Source organism: Mus caroli, unplaced genomic scaffold, assembly GCF_978045245.1.
Source record: "Mus caroli unplaced genomic scaffold, Mus_caroli_1 scaffold_2, whole genome shotgun sequence".
Taxonomy (NCBI): Eukaryota; Metazoa; Chordata; class Mammalia; order Rodentia; family Muridae; genus Mus; species Mus caroli.
Genome location: NW_028227257.1, coordinates 59,020,518 through 59,036,551, shown reverse-complemented (window position 1 = coordinate 59,036,551; position 16,034 = coordinate 59,020,518). Strand labels below are relative to the sequence as shown.

The 16,034-nt window shown below is 42.3% G+C and overlaps 1 protein-coding gene across 2 annotated transcripts in view; it reads right to left on the bottom strand.

Moving 5' to 3' along the window:
* Positions 1-16,034, bottom strand: part of Tp53bp1 (tumor protein p53 binding protein 1) — a 92,535-nt gene that overhangs the window by 60,618 nt on the left and 15,883 nt on the right. For both annotated transcript variants that reach the window (XM_021156751.3, XM_029473425.2), the window contains exons 2-6: positions 12,265-12,454; positions 11,522-11,706; positions 11,215-11,305; positions 10,900-10,984; positions 1,637-1,767 (exon numbers count right to left, since the gene is read on the bottom strand). In XM_021156751.3, the coding sequence (XP_021012410.1) occupies positions 1,637-1,767; positions 10,900-10,984; positions 11,215-11,305; positions 11,522-11,706; positions 12,265-12,271 (499 nt within the window). In that variant the 5' untranslated portion in view covers positions 12,272-12,454. The remainder of the gene's footprint in view (positions 1-1,636; positions 1,768-10,899; positions 10,985-11,214; positions 11,306-11,521; positions 11,707-12,264; positions 12,455-16,034) is intronic.

Sequence of the window (16,034 nt, the reverse complement as noted above, 5' to 3'; positions counted from 1 at the left end):
CCAAGCATCATAAGAAAAAAAATACAACAATAAAACTATCAGACTGGGTGTGGTAGCACACACTTAAATGACCTGAGATGAAACCAGAGTATTGGTGGTGCATCCTTATAATACCAGCACTCGGAAGGAAAAGCAGGGAGATCAAAAATTCAGGTTCATCCTTAGCTGCATAGTAGCCATCCTGGATCTTGTAAGACCCTGCTATAAATAAACAAATAAATACTGAAATATGGGGGAGGGGCCAGCTAAAAGACTCAGAAGGTAAAGGTTCCTGCTGTCAGGGCTGACAAAACAACCTGAGTTTGATTCCCTAAAATCTATGTGGTAGAAGAAGAAAACTAACTCCCACAAGTTGGTTCTGACTACAAACACATCATTAAATTAACAAAATGAGCACTTGGGAAGCAGAGGCAGGCGGATTTCTGAGTTCGAGGCCAGCCTGGTCTACAGAGTGAGTTCCAGGACAGCCAGGCCTACACAGAGAAACCCTGTCTCGAAAAACCAAAACCAAACCAAAACAAAACAATAAATTAACAAAATGTAGCTTTTTAAAAGGGGGAGGTACATAATAAAGCAAAAACTTAAGATATATAAAGCCTTATAAACACTTTAATATGGTAGACAATGTCTATAATCTATAGATACATCAAAACCACACCCAAAGGTACTCAGACAAGCAAGCACAAAAGGAGAAGGAAACAAAATGCAGAAAGCAAGCTGGTCAATGAGCAATGTAATTACTCAGTTGTGCGTTTTTTGGTTTTGAGAGGTCACATTATATAGCCGAGCCAGGCCTTGAACTTGTAATCCTCCCTGAGAGCTAGAGCTCTAGGCATGCATCACCATGCCCAGCCTCAAAGGGCATGAATTGAAAGTTTACCCGTCGTCTGTGGTGCCATTATGAAGTGGTGGAACCTTTTTATACTTTGATTTTGACAGGGTCTCACTCTGTAGCCCAGGCTGGCTTCAAATGCAAGGCAACTCTGTCTCAATTCCTAACTGCTAATATCACAGCTGAGCACCACACCAAGCCCTTTAAGAGGGCCTAGGGGTTGGAGAGACGGTGCAGTGGTTAAGAGCACCAACTACTTTTCTAGAGGTTCAGAGTTCAGTTCTCAGCAACCACATGGTGGCTCATTACCATCTGTTATGGGATCTGATGGCCTCTTCTGGTGTGTCTGAAGACAGCTACAGTGTACTTAGATATAATAATAAATAAATCTTTAAAAAATAATAATTTAAAAAAAAAAAAAAAGAAGAGGGCCTAGTGGAAGAAAACTGGGTTGAGAGGGACAGGGCCACCCCATCTCCCCTCTGTCTCTCCCTTGTTTCCCAACTACTTTGAGGTGAAGCAGCTTTGCTCTGTGTGCACCCAACCATGATATTCTGTCTAGTCACAGGCCCAAAGTAACGAGGGGACTCCCCACGACTGTTTATTTTCTGGAGTATTTGGTCATAACTTTGGAAGGCCACTTAGCAGAGAAAATTCAGTTATCAAGTTTATTGAGACATCTTAAATTACTTGTGATTCTCAGCTTAATCGTAGGAAATCTATGACATGGTGAAGCAGTCGAGCTCCCTGTGTTCATAGTAAAGGGGCATGAGAAGACTCTTATTCTGAAAGGGCACAGGCTACCTTCAGCAGCAAGGGAGTGTGTGTCAGCACTGGGAGCGTTTGCTCCCACCTCTTCCTTCTCCTCCTCCAACTCCTCTTCTTCCTTCTCCTTCTCTGGGAGAGAAGCAGCTTCTACTGTCACTGCCAGAGCACTGCAGAGAAAGAACACAATCGTGTCATGTCCCCCGGTAGAGAGAGGCCGAGTCTGCTAGAAGCACACTGGATTTTGCTCAGACTATCCTCACACACCAATTACCCCTTAACCAAATTAGAAATATAAACAAACCCTGATGATTTCAGTGCTGCCTATAGACAGTACATAAAAGGTTAATGATTCAAAACACTGTACCAAACTGAGTAACAAAAACTAAAGAGACCAAAAGCATAAATATACTTAAATGTTATCTTATTATCCATTATGTAAATATTATCTTATATTTTATTAAAGGCATGTACCACCACTGTCTGGCAAAAATACATCCTTTTTTAAAGACGTTAATACTATAGTCACAATGCATAATATTAAGACAAAAAAATAATCAAAAACATTAGTGACACATACAACATCAACTACATAGAAGATACAGAATTGATACAAAGAAAACCAAAGATATGAATAGTAATAATGAGCTCTAAAATCAGAGACACAAGTATCTTTGAACTTGTAAAGAAACCACAAAAAAATTTACTGCCAAAAAAAAAAAAGAAAGAAGATTTAGACAGGCATTATAATTACAGCCCAGGCCTATAAAACCCAACACTGTGAACATGAAAAAAAGAATCAGAAGCTGAAGGTTAGCGTCTGCTAAATACAGTAAACTTAAGATCAGTCAGGGCTAACTGACATAAGGATAAAAGGGGGAAAAGCCATATATACTTAATATATAACATACATATTAAATACTATACTATTGCTCAATACTACACAACTAAGGAGAGAAAAGAGATAGATAGATAGATAGATAGATAGATAGATAGATAGATAGATAATACATAGATGATAGATAGATAGATAGATAGATAGATAGATAGATAGATAGAGAGATAGATAGAGGCTTCCTATCTCACATATGATGAGTACAAAAGGATCCTTTCTGGAAAATAATTCAGAAAGATTTATCAAGAGCTTTAAAAAGTTCATAAGCAACAATTTCAGTGTTTTCTCTTTCTGAAACTTAGTATGTAACCAGGATGGCCTTGACCTTGGAATCCTCCTGCCTCCAAGAGCTGGGATTACAGGCATATTCCCAAATTTACTTCCAAAAAGTTTTTAGCTATTAAGAAATAATCTCAAACTGGGCAATGCTGACACACACCTTTAAACCTAGTACTTGGAAGGCAGAGGCAAGCAGATCTCTGTAAGTGTGAGGCCAGCCTGGTCTACAGAGAGTTCCAGGACAGGGAGAGCTACACAGAGAAACCTTATCTCAAAAAAAAAAACAAAAAAAGGGGAGGAGGGAGGGAGGGAGGAAAGGGAGCTATGGAGAGAATGTGTGAGAAGGCTGAGGCATGAGAATCTCAGGTGCGAGCTCAGCATGCACTACCCAGGATGGATGACTTCATCTCAAAAAGAAAGGGAAAGGAGTAGCAAAGGGTATTCAATATTGGGGAAATTATTAATTTCATAATCCATCATTAAAAATGCTTGAAATGCTGGGCACAGTAACACACACACAGACCTTTAATCTCATCACTCAGGAAGCACAGGCAGGTAGATCTCTGAATCTAAGGCCAGCCTGGTCTACTCAGGTCTAGTAAAGACAGGATTACGTAGAAACCCTGTTCAGAAACAACAATAACAGGGCTGGAGAGATGGCTCAGCAGTTAAGGGCACTGACTAATCTTCAACAGGTCCTAAGTCCAGTTCCCAGCAACCACATGGTGGCTCACAGCCATCTGTAATGGGATCCTAAGCCCGTCTCTTCTGGTGTGTTTGAAGAGAGTATATTCACATACATTAAATAAATCTTTAAAAAAAGGAAAGAAAGGAAACAACAAGGAAAAAAAGTTTAAAACAATTTACATATAATATGTGAAGTTATATTGTATCCTAAATCCAATAAAATATAAAAGACATCTTTAACACAACTGAAAAAAAATCTGAATCTAAATTGAATTGTTAGCATGCAATTATCTGTTTCTATATTCAATTTTTTATTTTTATTTCATGTGCATTGGTGTTTTACCTGCAAGTCTGTGTGGGGGTACCAGATCCCCTGGAACTATACAGATAGTTGTGAGCTGCCATGAAGGTGCTGGGAATTGAACTCAGGACCTCTGGAAGAGCAGCCAGTACTCTTAACCACTGAGCCATTGCTCAAGCCCATGTCTGTTTATATATTTATATTTTATTTATACCAGGGTTTTATATGCATATATGCATTCATGGTGCCTGCAGAGGTTAGAAGAGGATTACACATCCCCTGGAACTGGAGTTATGAATGTTTGTGAGCCACATGGGTGCTGGGAACCAAATCTGGTCCTGAACCTGGGTCTTTGCAAGAGCAGCAAATGCTCTTATCTTGGCAACCCTTGAAATTAATATTATTGTACTACAATCACCTAAGGTGTTACCCTTACTTTCCAGGGATGAGTGCTAAAACATTTAAAGGGGAACTATGAGTGTGTACTACGAAGTATACGCATACACAGAAAGGACAGAAATGCACTAGTTTATCTCTTTTCAAATAAGAACCTGGGCAGGAGAGATGACTTGGTGATTAACAGCATGAAATCAGTTTCTTACAGAAGACCTAAGTTCAGATCCCAACATCCATCTCAAATAGCTCCCAACTGACTACCAGTCTAGCTCCAGGGGACCCAGTGCCCTCTGGTGATCTACACTAGCACCAAACACACAAACTGTCAGATACCTACACTTAATGAGAAGTAAAAATAAACTTGCTTTTGTTTTTCAAGACAAGGATTCTCTGTGTAGCCTGGCTGTCCTGGACTCCTTCTGTAGACCAGGCTAGCCTCAAACTCAGAAATCCACCTGCCTCTGGCTCCCAAGTGCTGGGTTTAAAGGTGTGTGCCACCACCGCCTGCCTTAATAAGTAAAATGAAAAGCTCTGGGCCAGTAAGATGGCTCACTGGGTACTGGGTATTACTTGTATTCACTCTCTGAAACCACATAATGGAAGTAGCAACCTAATTTCTAACCATGGACCTTCATACGGTAAATGGAAAGAAGCTGTACTGACCTCCAAACACAGGCCATGACATGCACGTGTCTACACAAAAACAAAATTGTTTTAAAATGTAAAGAGAAGCACACCCCTGAGCCTTCTGTCTGTTGTCCTTTCTATCTAAGTGGAGATGGGCATGATTAGCCTTTGGACATCAGCTATCTTCAACCCTTACTCAGAATCAGTTTGGATTTTTGTCTGTTTGTTTGTCGGTTTAAGAAAGTCTCAATCTAGCCAGGCAGTGGTGGCAGGAACTGATACAGAGGCCATGAGTGCCGCTTACTGGCTTGCTCCCTCCCCATGGCTTTCTCAGCCTCCTTTATAACAGAACCCTGGAACACAGCCCAGGGGTGGCCCTACCCTCGACAGACTGGGCCCTCCCCATCAACCACTAATTAAGAAAATGTCCTGAACGCGGCCTAGCGGTCAGCCTAGTCTATAGAAAGAGTTCCAGGACAGCCAGGGTTACATGGAAAACCCTGTCTCAAAAAACTAACAAACAAACAAGAAAGTCTCAATTTGAATAACCAGGCTAACCTAATATGTAACTCAGGCTGACTTGAACTCAACATGATCCTCCTGCCTCAGCCTCCAGAGCACTGGAGTCATGGATGTGCACCACCACCACTTGCTCCCAAAGTTTTAACTTCAGAACTATCCATATGACTCCACAATGTCGCTCTCCAGCCAGCATATGAACCGCTTCTGATGGCTGGAGACACACATACAGAGATCTATCTACCTGTGCTTCCTGAGTGATGAGATTAAAGGTGTGTGTGTGTGTGTGTGTGTGTGTTACTATGCCCATATGCATCTACAGTTCAACTGTCTCTCCTTCAGTCTTTTCCATCTCAACCACTACTCCATTCTAGCTGCTGAAACAAGACCAGGATTGTCATTTCCGCCTTCCGGCTGATGCTCCACTCATACTCCATCTTCAAATCCTATTTTCAGATCTCAGAATCTCACTGACTAATTATCCACTTTTACCCTGAACTTTCTAAAATAAACTACTAGTCATGTTATCTTATTAAAATACTTAACAAATGTCATAAAAAATATAAAACTTGCTCTGTGAAAAGGAATTTCATTCTTACAAGGGATTAAAAACACAAGCTACACAGTGATAATATTTACAAACCAAACCAACACAGCTACATCTAGAATTTACAAAGCACTCTCTAGACACACTCGGGACTAAACAGTGGTAGCTTATGCCTTTAAACCCAGCACTCCAGACACAGAGGCAAGCAGATCTCTGTGAGTTCAAGGCCAACCTGGGCTACAGAGAGCATTCCAGGACAACCAGGGATACACAGACACCCTGACTTGAATACCACCACCATCACCACCACCACCAGCCCCCCCTTTCCCCCCCCAAAAAAATTAGGACATAGCTCAGCAGTAAAGAACTGTGCCATGCACAAAGCCTCAAGTTCAACTCCTAGGATGAGTGGAGGAGCAAGTAAAAAAATAAATCAATTTAAAAATGAAAGACATAGACATTTACCCTGAAGAGGACAGCAGATGGCAAAGCAGCACATGAAAGGTTCAACCTCATTTGCCATTAGGAAAATAGAAATTCCAACCACAAGAAGATATTACTATACACATATCAGGGTTGGCTCAGTTGGGAAAGTGCTTGCCTAGAGTGCATAAGGCTAAGGACTCTGCCCTCAGTACCACAGAAACCAGGCAGGTGATGCAGGCCTGCATTTCCAGTAAGGAACGTTGGAAGTTTAAGGTCATCCTCAGCTGCACAGCAAGATGGGGATTTGAGGCTGATCTGAGATACATGAGACACTCTCAAAAAATATTTCTAATTGTAGATATTATAATTTACAAATAATGAAGAGGCTGATAATATAACCTTGTCACAGAACACTGCTTAGCATGACTGAAACCTCAAGCTCAACCCAAAGCACTCTAAAAGACAACTACAGTGAAAATATTAACAGTTGGTGAGAACAGAAATTAGAACATTTACACACATTGCTGGATGATATACATGCTCTCAAACACTCTGGAAGTTTGTTCAAACAAGTAATGCAACTACCAAATAGCCAAACAAGAACCTAGGCATTATCAAAGAAATGAAAGCTGAGGTTCACATAAACAATTTGCAGAGTGCCAAGCACGGTAGCCACACCTTAATCAGTATTCAGGAGGCAAAAACAAGCAGATCTGTGAATTGACTGCCCTTGCCTACATAGCAAGTTCCAGGCCAGCCACAGCTATATAGTGAGTTGTCTCTCTAAAAAGAACAATAAGAAAAGAAAAGTAAAGACAAGAAAAGAAAAGGTAGCCTTTGCCTGCTGAGCAATCTTCCTGGCCTTTGTGTAAATATACATATATATATATATCTATGCACACACAGGGAGTCTGACAGCCTTCGTTCATTCAATCCCTGGAATCCACACGGTGGAAAAAGAAAATCACAGTTGTCCTCTCTGACCTCTACCTGCACACCCACACACATATACTCAAAGACATAAAATAATAATAATAATTTGCACAAGTATTTATAATAGTTTCATTTACAATAGTCAAAAACTTAAAAAGATATGCTTCAACCTATGAATAATGACGTATCTGATATACTCTGAAAGACTACTCAGATACACAAGAAACACTTTGATGGGCCTCCCAAAAGTTATGCTGATAGAAAAGAAAAAAAAGTCACATATACTTGCATATTTATATAACATTTTGAAATAATTTGCTAAATTAACATAGGTTAATGACTGCTAAGGGTTCAGGTCCACCCGATGAAGGAAGGTATGACTTTAGAAAGAATATGAGACATCTCTGTACACCACAACTGTTCAGTCTCTTGACTGTAGTGGAAACACACAAATCCACACAAGTGATAAACTAGATACACAGTACCCAATCACAACCTAACAGAATCTAAGAGAATGCCCGAATCAGCAATCTGGCTATAACAGTATAGCTTTGTAAGCTTACTATAACAGACACAAGGCAAAGTATACTCAATCTCTCCCTGTATTCTTTGTTTTTAGTTTTTGTCTGTTGAGATAGATTCACTATAAATGCTAGGTTATTCTTGAACTCACTATGTAGTCCAAGTTGGCCTCAAACTCCAAAATGGTCCCCCTGCCTTGGTGTCCCAATTACTAAGTTTACAGGCATGTGCCACCACAATGAACTCTGCACTACTTCCTATAATAGTGTGTGAGTGTACAACTATCCTCACTTAAGAATGTTTCATGGGGGCTTTAGATATAGCTCAGGAGTAGACAGCTTGCCTACGATACACAAAGCTCTAAATGAAATAATGAAAATAAACATGTTAGACTACAAAGATAGCTCCACAGTTAAGCGCATTGGTTGCTTTTTTTTTTTTAACTTTACATTTCTTTTTAATAAAACAAACTTGTGCCACAGCTCCAATATATGACCCACACATCAGTCTTTCCGCATTGGCTGCTCTTCCTGAGGACTGGGGTCACTTCCTTGCACCCACGTGGCAACCATCTGTAACGCAGGTTGCAGAGGATCCAACACCTTCTCCTGGCCTCATGGGGCACTCACTACATGTTGTGCACAGACATAAACGTACAGGCAAATATCCATTACACATAGAATAAAACCTCAAAAAGTTAAATACATACAAATGAATATTTAAAATGACAATATTTGGGGCCAGGAAGATGACCCAGTCAGTGAAGATACTTGCCACCAAGCCTGTTGATCTGAGTTCAAACCCCAAAATACACATGGGAGAAGAACTGATTCCCTCCTGTAAGCTATCCTCTGACCTCCACAGTACATGTGTATATCTGCCCCTCATACACAAAAAAAACCAACAATTTTTAAAAATCTAATGGAAAAATTTTAATATATGCATTCCTCCATGTTATATTATAGGACAACTCCTATTTAGGAACATCTGTTTATATCATCAGAACTCTGGGTAAAACAAGATGGGGCAGGGGGAATTTTATGACACAAAAAAATTTTCCCAAGCAGAGTTTGTGTTTCAAAATATCTGCTATTCAGAAAAGATTCTATGTGCATGTATGTGTGCTATGTATGTGTACTGTGTGTGTGCTGTGTGTGTATATGTGTATGCTATTTGTGTTATTTGTTTTGTGTTCTGAGAAACTTCCACTCTTTTGGAATCAGTCTCAAATTCTCCCCAGCTCTGTGGCCTCTGTACATGAAATGCACTCTCTGGAAAGATCCTCCTCTCATATGGCAAGGCAGCGTCTCAACCCCCTAACTGTGACTAACACATTTGCATTTATTGTTTAGACTGAATTCCTCAAAGAAGTATTCCTTTACTCCCAGCTGGATTATTTACACATTGTTCTCTTTGTAATGAACATAATTGCAACTTAGGACTGAGGTAAAAACTGGGTCTCCCCCTATTAAGTTACAAGCCCCATGATAACAAAGTACATGTCACACAGTACATCTATTGAACATGGCCATAAAATCTGTATTTACACAAAGAGCAAGAGCAACACATTGATTTCAAACCAGAAGGGCAGCCTGGAGCACCCAGACAGCACTGCTGTAGTTACAATGTTACAATGGAGTGTGCCGGCCAGGCGTGGTGGCGCACGCCTTTAATCCCAGCACTCGGGAGGCAGAGGCAGGTGGATTTCTGAGTTCGAGGCCAGCCTGGTCTACAGAGTGAGTTCCAGGACAGCCAGGGCTACACAGAGAAACCCTGTCTCGAAAAACAAAAACAAACAAACAATGGAGTGTGCCTACTGTGCACCCAGGTTACAAGCCAGAAAAGCACATCTGCGCCAGGCACACATTCCTCAAAGACATTAGAAACCAAAGCAAAGAAAGATAACAAAAGGTAAGTGGCACCAGGCGTGATGGCTCACCTGTCATCTCACAACTGAGGGCTGAGACAGGAGGATCACCACTATTAGAGGTCAGACTGTACTACACAGTGAGTTACAGAACAGCAAGGACTACAGAATGAGACTATGTCTCAAAAACAAAACAAACAATATAGTCACAGGTAAGTGACGCAGTTGGGTATAGGGACAAGCACCATGACAAACGGCAAGGAATGCCCAGGGGAGGCGTCCACCTGTAATTAGGGCAAACTGGAGACAGTAAGGACTAGCAATCCCAAAAGCAAGAAATGCAAGCTACACGAGAAATAAATTTATTTATTTGTTTATTTATTTGTTTATTTACTTGGAGCGGGGAGGTCCCTAGCCCTGGCTGGTCTGGAAGTCTACTTGTACACCAGGATGGTCTTGGATTCACATAGATCTACCCACTCCTGCCCCAGAAGAATTGGAATGAAAGTTGTACAAGACTATATCAGGCTCCCATTTTTAAATCCAAACTCCTTCAAATATATTTTAACATTATGAGCCTAATCAAAGTTATCCACGGGTCAAGATGAGCCCACTAGTTTTCAGAGTGATTAAAAATATCCATTTCTTCTTGAGGGAAAAACTTATGTGCAAATACAACATAACACACACCAGACAAAACTCTTTAGGGTAAAGCACAGTTGCAAACACATCAAGCTAACATCCCCCTCTCAACCACCTCCCCTCAGCCTCCTCTACAAGGCTACTTAAGGCTGTCTGTGTTCTCTGACCAAAGAAGAACCGGGCAGAAGCCTGAGAAACAGAATAATAAGTAAGACAGAGAAGGAAGGGCTGGCTCTCCCTGAACCCAGTAAAGCAAATGCTTTCATGTCCCTGCCCATCAGTACCCCACTGGGGACAATGTCTTTACTGCACAGCTGCTTAAGGATAGAATTAACTTAAGATTATGTCAGAAGTCAGTAGCAGGCCTAACACAGAGGACGCCATCATCCTGATATACATAAGACACAGTAAAACTTGAAAACTCTTTAGGGTAGACATTACAATTTGAAGTTGTAGGAGTTGAAGGAAGAAGTGTTACTTCACAAAAGAGATCCCAGCTCTCAGTCCTAAAACAGTACTACCTATAGAATCCCCAAATCCCACTCCCCAGTTCACAAAACAAGATTAATAGCTTTATCTTTGGGATGAATCAGCAGGTACAGATAAGAGTTGATCGAATAATAAATTGAAATCAACTCCTTTGACTGAAACAGTAGTTTACCTGCTTGTCCTGTTTGGCTGAGGTAACCGTTCAATGACCTGACTGATGGAACCACTGGTACCCAAATGAGAAGACTCCACAGGATCTGAAAAAGACAGAAGGAGGTGGAGATTAGCACAGAAGACATTTGCCATCAAATTTTAATACAAATTGAGAAATGGCGGCAACACCAAACGAATCACGAGTATCCAAAGGCTTACTAAACACTAGATAACAAACTAGGCTTCCTTACACATAATCTCAACTGCATGTTTAAATCGTTCTGCCCCCACAGGACCTTAAACACTGCAGAGAGCCAAGCTTTCAACTGCTCACCTGAAGCTTTCTTTTCTTTCAGATGTTCACTGAACGAGCTATTACTGTCTCCTTGTTCTACAGCAGATTGTTCCGGATTTGATACAATATCCTAGAAAACAGGAGCACATAAGATCCTCACAGTACACAAAGTATACAAAAGCGACCTTTCTGCGGGTGAGAACACGTTGATTTCATTTTTCGTTCCCCACCAACTTTATCCAAAAGCTAACAATCAACTAAACACGTTAATTTTCTGGGTTAGTTTGGTATAGGGGGGATCAGAAAAAAAAATAACAACTTGAACAGGGCATCATCACTCACTCACCAACACGGGGTTCTCTTTGTGCATCTGCAGATTAGGAAGGTGTCGAGATAGCACGCTGAAGTGAGAGCCTGCATCTTCTTCCAGAACCTGGCTTTCAGGCTGAGAATCTTCTATTATCAGGCAAGGAGTGTCTTGCTGAGAGAAATCTGAATCCAATTGACTTCCAGTAGGGTCCATCTGCTCCCCTGGAATGGAATAACAAAAGATCAGTTCGGAGAGTAACCCTACAGAGCTTTCCACACACAATCTGAGACTAAATAATGGGGCGGAAATGTGAGAACCATTCTAGGGCTCTCGAGTAGCCCACATTTGCAATCGCTCTTAGCACTTTCTCAGCCATCTCCCCAGCCCTCATTTCTCCGTTATTTACCACCGCGCCTCTGGATCCTTCGATCTCCCCCTCCCTCCCTCCTTTCTCTTCACCTTCCCTCAGACACGCTTCCTTCCTCACCTCTTCTCCCCGCCCCTTTCCATCCCCCACACAACTCTCCCCGCGTTCTGACGCCACTAAGCCCCGGGAAGACCTCTTCGCAACCCCGGCGGGCGGGAAGCCCACGGCACTCGTGCGGCCTCAGGACCACCGCGGTGGCTGCCTCCCCACCCCCTCCCCGGCCCTCCAACCCCGTCCCCGTCACCGCCGCCGCCGCCATGCTTGCCACCCCGCCCCCTCCGGGCAGCCAGCCCTTCAAGCCCGCCACCCGGGCCTCCGCGGCCGGCTAGCTCGGCTCCGCTCGCAGCACTACCTGGCATCCCGGCGGGAGGTCCCTCTCCCTGGATCTAGAGGTTTCTGCACGCTGCCCAGGCCCCTCCAGGTCGATCCCCAGGTCGCCACTGTCGCCACCGCCGCCACTGGCCGCGAGCTCCCCCTTTTCCCGTCACGTCACGCAATATCGGACTGCCCATTCGCTGCTGTTGTCTGCCACTCAGGAAATCCTATGGATGATAGGTGGCTGAGGTGAAGTGCCCGCCCCCCGCGTAAGAAAAGGAACACGGCGGCGTGTTTCCATGGTAGCATGGACGTCGCAGGCCCTCCCCCTAATACAGCCAGCATGACAGTATCCTTGAACCGAAGGGACATTAAGAGGGCATGAAATAAAAACCCCTGCCTGAAGGACCGGGGTACTCACTACTCACACTTGAGGACTTCGGCCCCTTCACTGACTTCCGTGGAAAAGGAGAGTCTCCTGGCTTTTCAAAGAAAGGGCAAAGAGGAGGAGAATTGAGGAGAGGTAGTACTTCTGAGATGGTGAAATGGAAGAGACAAGGTTTGCCAGTGTCGATCAGGATCCCTTCTGTAGACCTCTGCCTGAATTTAAAGGCTTCCGTTTTCCCACTCTATGTCTCTGGCAGTTTTGATTTTGTTGTTTTATATTGTCTTCGTGTTCCCACTCCCTTTCAAGCTTCCCTATTTGTCTCTCTCTGCCCTTTCTTTTAGGGGATTGCAGCAGCCCCAGACGCTTTGCACCTCCCATTGAACGAACTGAGCATTGTAATCCTCAAACTAGAAGCAAAGAGAACAGCTGTCACCCCTACTAACTCAATGACCTAAAGGATCCAGGCCCAGAGATTTAATTATCCTAATCATGGTGTCAGGGTCTTATAAAGGGTGTGGCAGCTGTGACAACTATTAATGAACTGAGCTCAAGATACATATGTGGTTTCACTGTCATTTTAATTTACAGAGCCGTTGGATCTGGGCTAGAATTCTAACCAAGCAGCTGTCAGGAGGGAAAGCACCTAGCACAGTGCCAAGAATATACATAGAAGGCATTAAAATGGAGGCGGTTTTCTCTACTCCAGACTCAGAATTATTTAGGCACAGCCCATACATGGTTCTCAACTTCTATAAATGCCCAGTTTAGCACTTGAAATAAGCCAAGCTTAGAGAGGAGCATCCTACCAGCCAATCTCCTCTCTGCTGCTATAAATTACAGTGATCATATTTTCCTAACCCAAAAATCAAAGCATGTTGTCTTCATATGCATTACTTGTGGAAACAAAAGGACCAGCTTAAATGAAATTGCTCTGAAAATTTTAGGATCTATTGTTATAACTAAAATTCTAATCCTAGAATGTTTTACAAGTAGAAGAAAAATGACCCAAATCACAGAGACACATCTTACTTCTTAATCCTAAAATCATTCATGATTGACTCCTGAGTTTCTCTACTGAGTACTAGACATCCAAACAATGCAATCAAAAAAAAAAAGAACCCACCTCAAGCCGACCTCAACTATAGCAGAGCATTAAGTGTATCAGTCTGCTTAGCTTGAGAGGAAGGAAACCAACTAGGTCTAAGACTGGGCAGACTGAGCTGATTCCCACAGAGCCCTCCTCAGGGCCACCATGTTGTTAGTCTCCAACTTGACACTGCAGCTCTCTTCCCCTAGAGAAACATAGATACCTAGGTCTTTCTGATTACTTTGATGTTTTAAAAAATGTGTTTGTCAAAATTTATATAACTAAGCACTGGAAAGATGCTCAGCAGTTAAGAGCACTGCTTGCTCTTCCAGAGGACCCAGGTTCGATTCCCACCACCCACACAGTGGCTCACAACCTTCTGTAACTGCAAATCCAGGGAATCCCACGTTCTCTTTTGGCCTTGATGGGCACTGCATATACATACAGCAAGCAAAAGCTCATACAAACCAAATAAAAATAATTCTTAAAGAAACTTCGGGGGCTGGTGAGATGGCTCAGTGGGTAAGGGCACCCGACTGCTCTTCCGAAGGTCCAGAGTTCAAATCCCAGCAACCACATGGTGGCTCACAACCATCCGTAACGAGATCTGGCTCCCTCTTCTGGAGTGTCTGAAGACAGCTACAGTGTACTTACATATAATCAATAAATAAATCTTAAAAAAAAAAAAAAAAAAAAAAAAAAAAGAGACTTCAACTCATAAAACTAAGAAGAACACATTAAATTAAGATTAAGTAAATGAACCTGAGCCATTCCCACTACTAACTAAATCAAGAGATTTTAAAAAATAAAAAATACTGGGAAGAAAAACTTGTTAGGCAGTGTGGTGATTAAGTTAGTCATTGAATTATCCCAGAAGATAAGAAAATACAGGAAGCTGGGCTGGAGAGAGAGCTCAGGGGCTAAACCAACTGACTGTTCTTCTAGAGGTCCTGAGTTCAAGTCCCATCAACCACATGGTGACTCACAACCATCTGTAATGAGATCTGACGCCCTCTTCTGGTGTGTCTGAAGAGAGCAGCTGGGTACTTACATACATAAAATAAATAAACAAATCTTTAAGAAACAAAAGAAAATACAAGCAGAATGGTGACCCTAGGTGACCCTAATTGCATTGAGTAACTGACTTAATCCTAGGTGAGTGCATGCTTTGACGTCCCTGCATTCACAGCTTCATCTCTGCCTTCCCCCCCTAAAGCCCCTCCCTGAGAAGAAAGATGCACAGGACTCTGTTACCTTGCTTTAAAATTCAACATGCTGCATTGTCAGGAAATGTCTCCCCTGATTAACCCACCTAAATCCTTTTCCCTGAAGTTCTCAGCCATTTACTCTCGGGTTGTCTCTAACTAATATCTTGAAAACCTACAGAGAACCTCATCAAGCTGGGATCATCCCACCGGGTGCCACAATTCAATAATAAATTTCAACCAATCAAACAACAAGAAATAAATGTGATGTGACTTAGTTTGCCAAGTCGTTTTCTCATGTATCCTCACAGATGTCTCTAAACAGAAGAACTCCAGCCAGTTTAACCCACATTGACCAGCCTTTAAATGTGCTTAATGGCTGCCCACAGGAAGCATAGCTTTGGACCTCAGCGGCAGAGAACTCCACTGAGGATCTGAGAAGTATTTAATTTAACAAATAGGGACAGCCGGGCGTGGTGGCGCACGCCTTTAATCCCAGCACTCGGGAGGCAGAGGCAGGCGGATTTCTGAGTTCGAGGCCAGCCTGGTCTACAAAGTGAGTTCCAGGACAGCCAGAGCTATACAGAGAAACCCTGTCTCGAAAAACCAAAAAAAAAAAAAAAAACAAAAAAAAAAAACAAATAGGGACACAGTCATACATCCCCTCTAATCTTTGAGAGTAAAGTATTCCAAGCTGATTTATAACAAACCATCACTGGTTCTAACCCTTAAGCTGCCTTCTGTTGTGTTGGAACCTACAAACATGTGGCCAATCACATACCAGTGTTATAATTAGTGACATCCATTACTATATATTCACTGTGTGACAGATACTGTGCTGCTTAACATGACCTCACCTAATAGCATCATACTCTATGAAAGGTATAGATGAGCAGACCAAGGCTTAGGGACATGAAAAAAAAAAAATCATGCAAGGTCTCCAAGGCAATAAGAGTTCCTATTTGAACCCAGTCTGTATAGCTACAGAGGTTAGCAGTGACAAATTGCCCAATGGTTAATGCAGAGCCTTTGTTTGGTTTCAGAATGTATTTTCCCTCCAATGTTGGTTATAGGTATTCCCAATGGTCCAGAGACTCACAATTAAACAAAAGTGAAGAAAGCAGGAG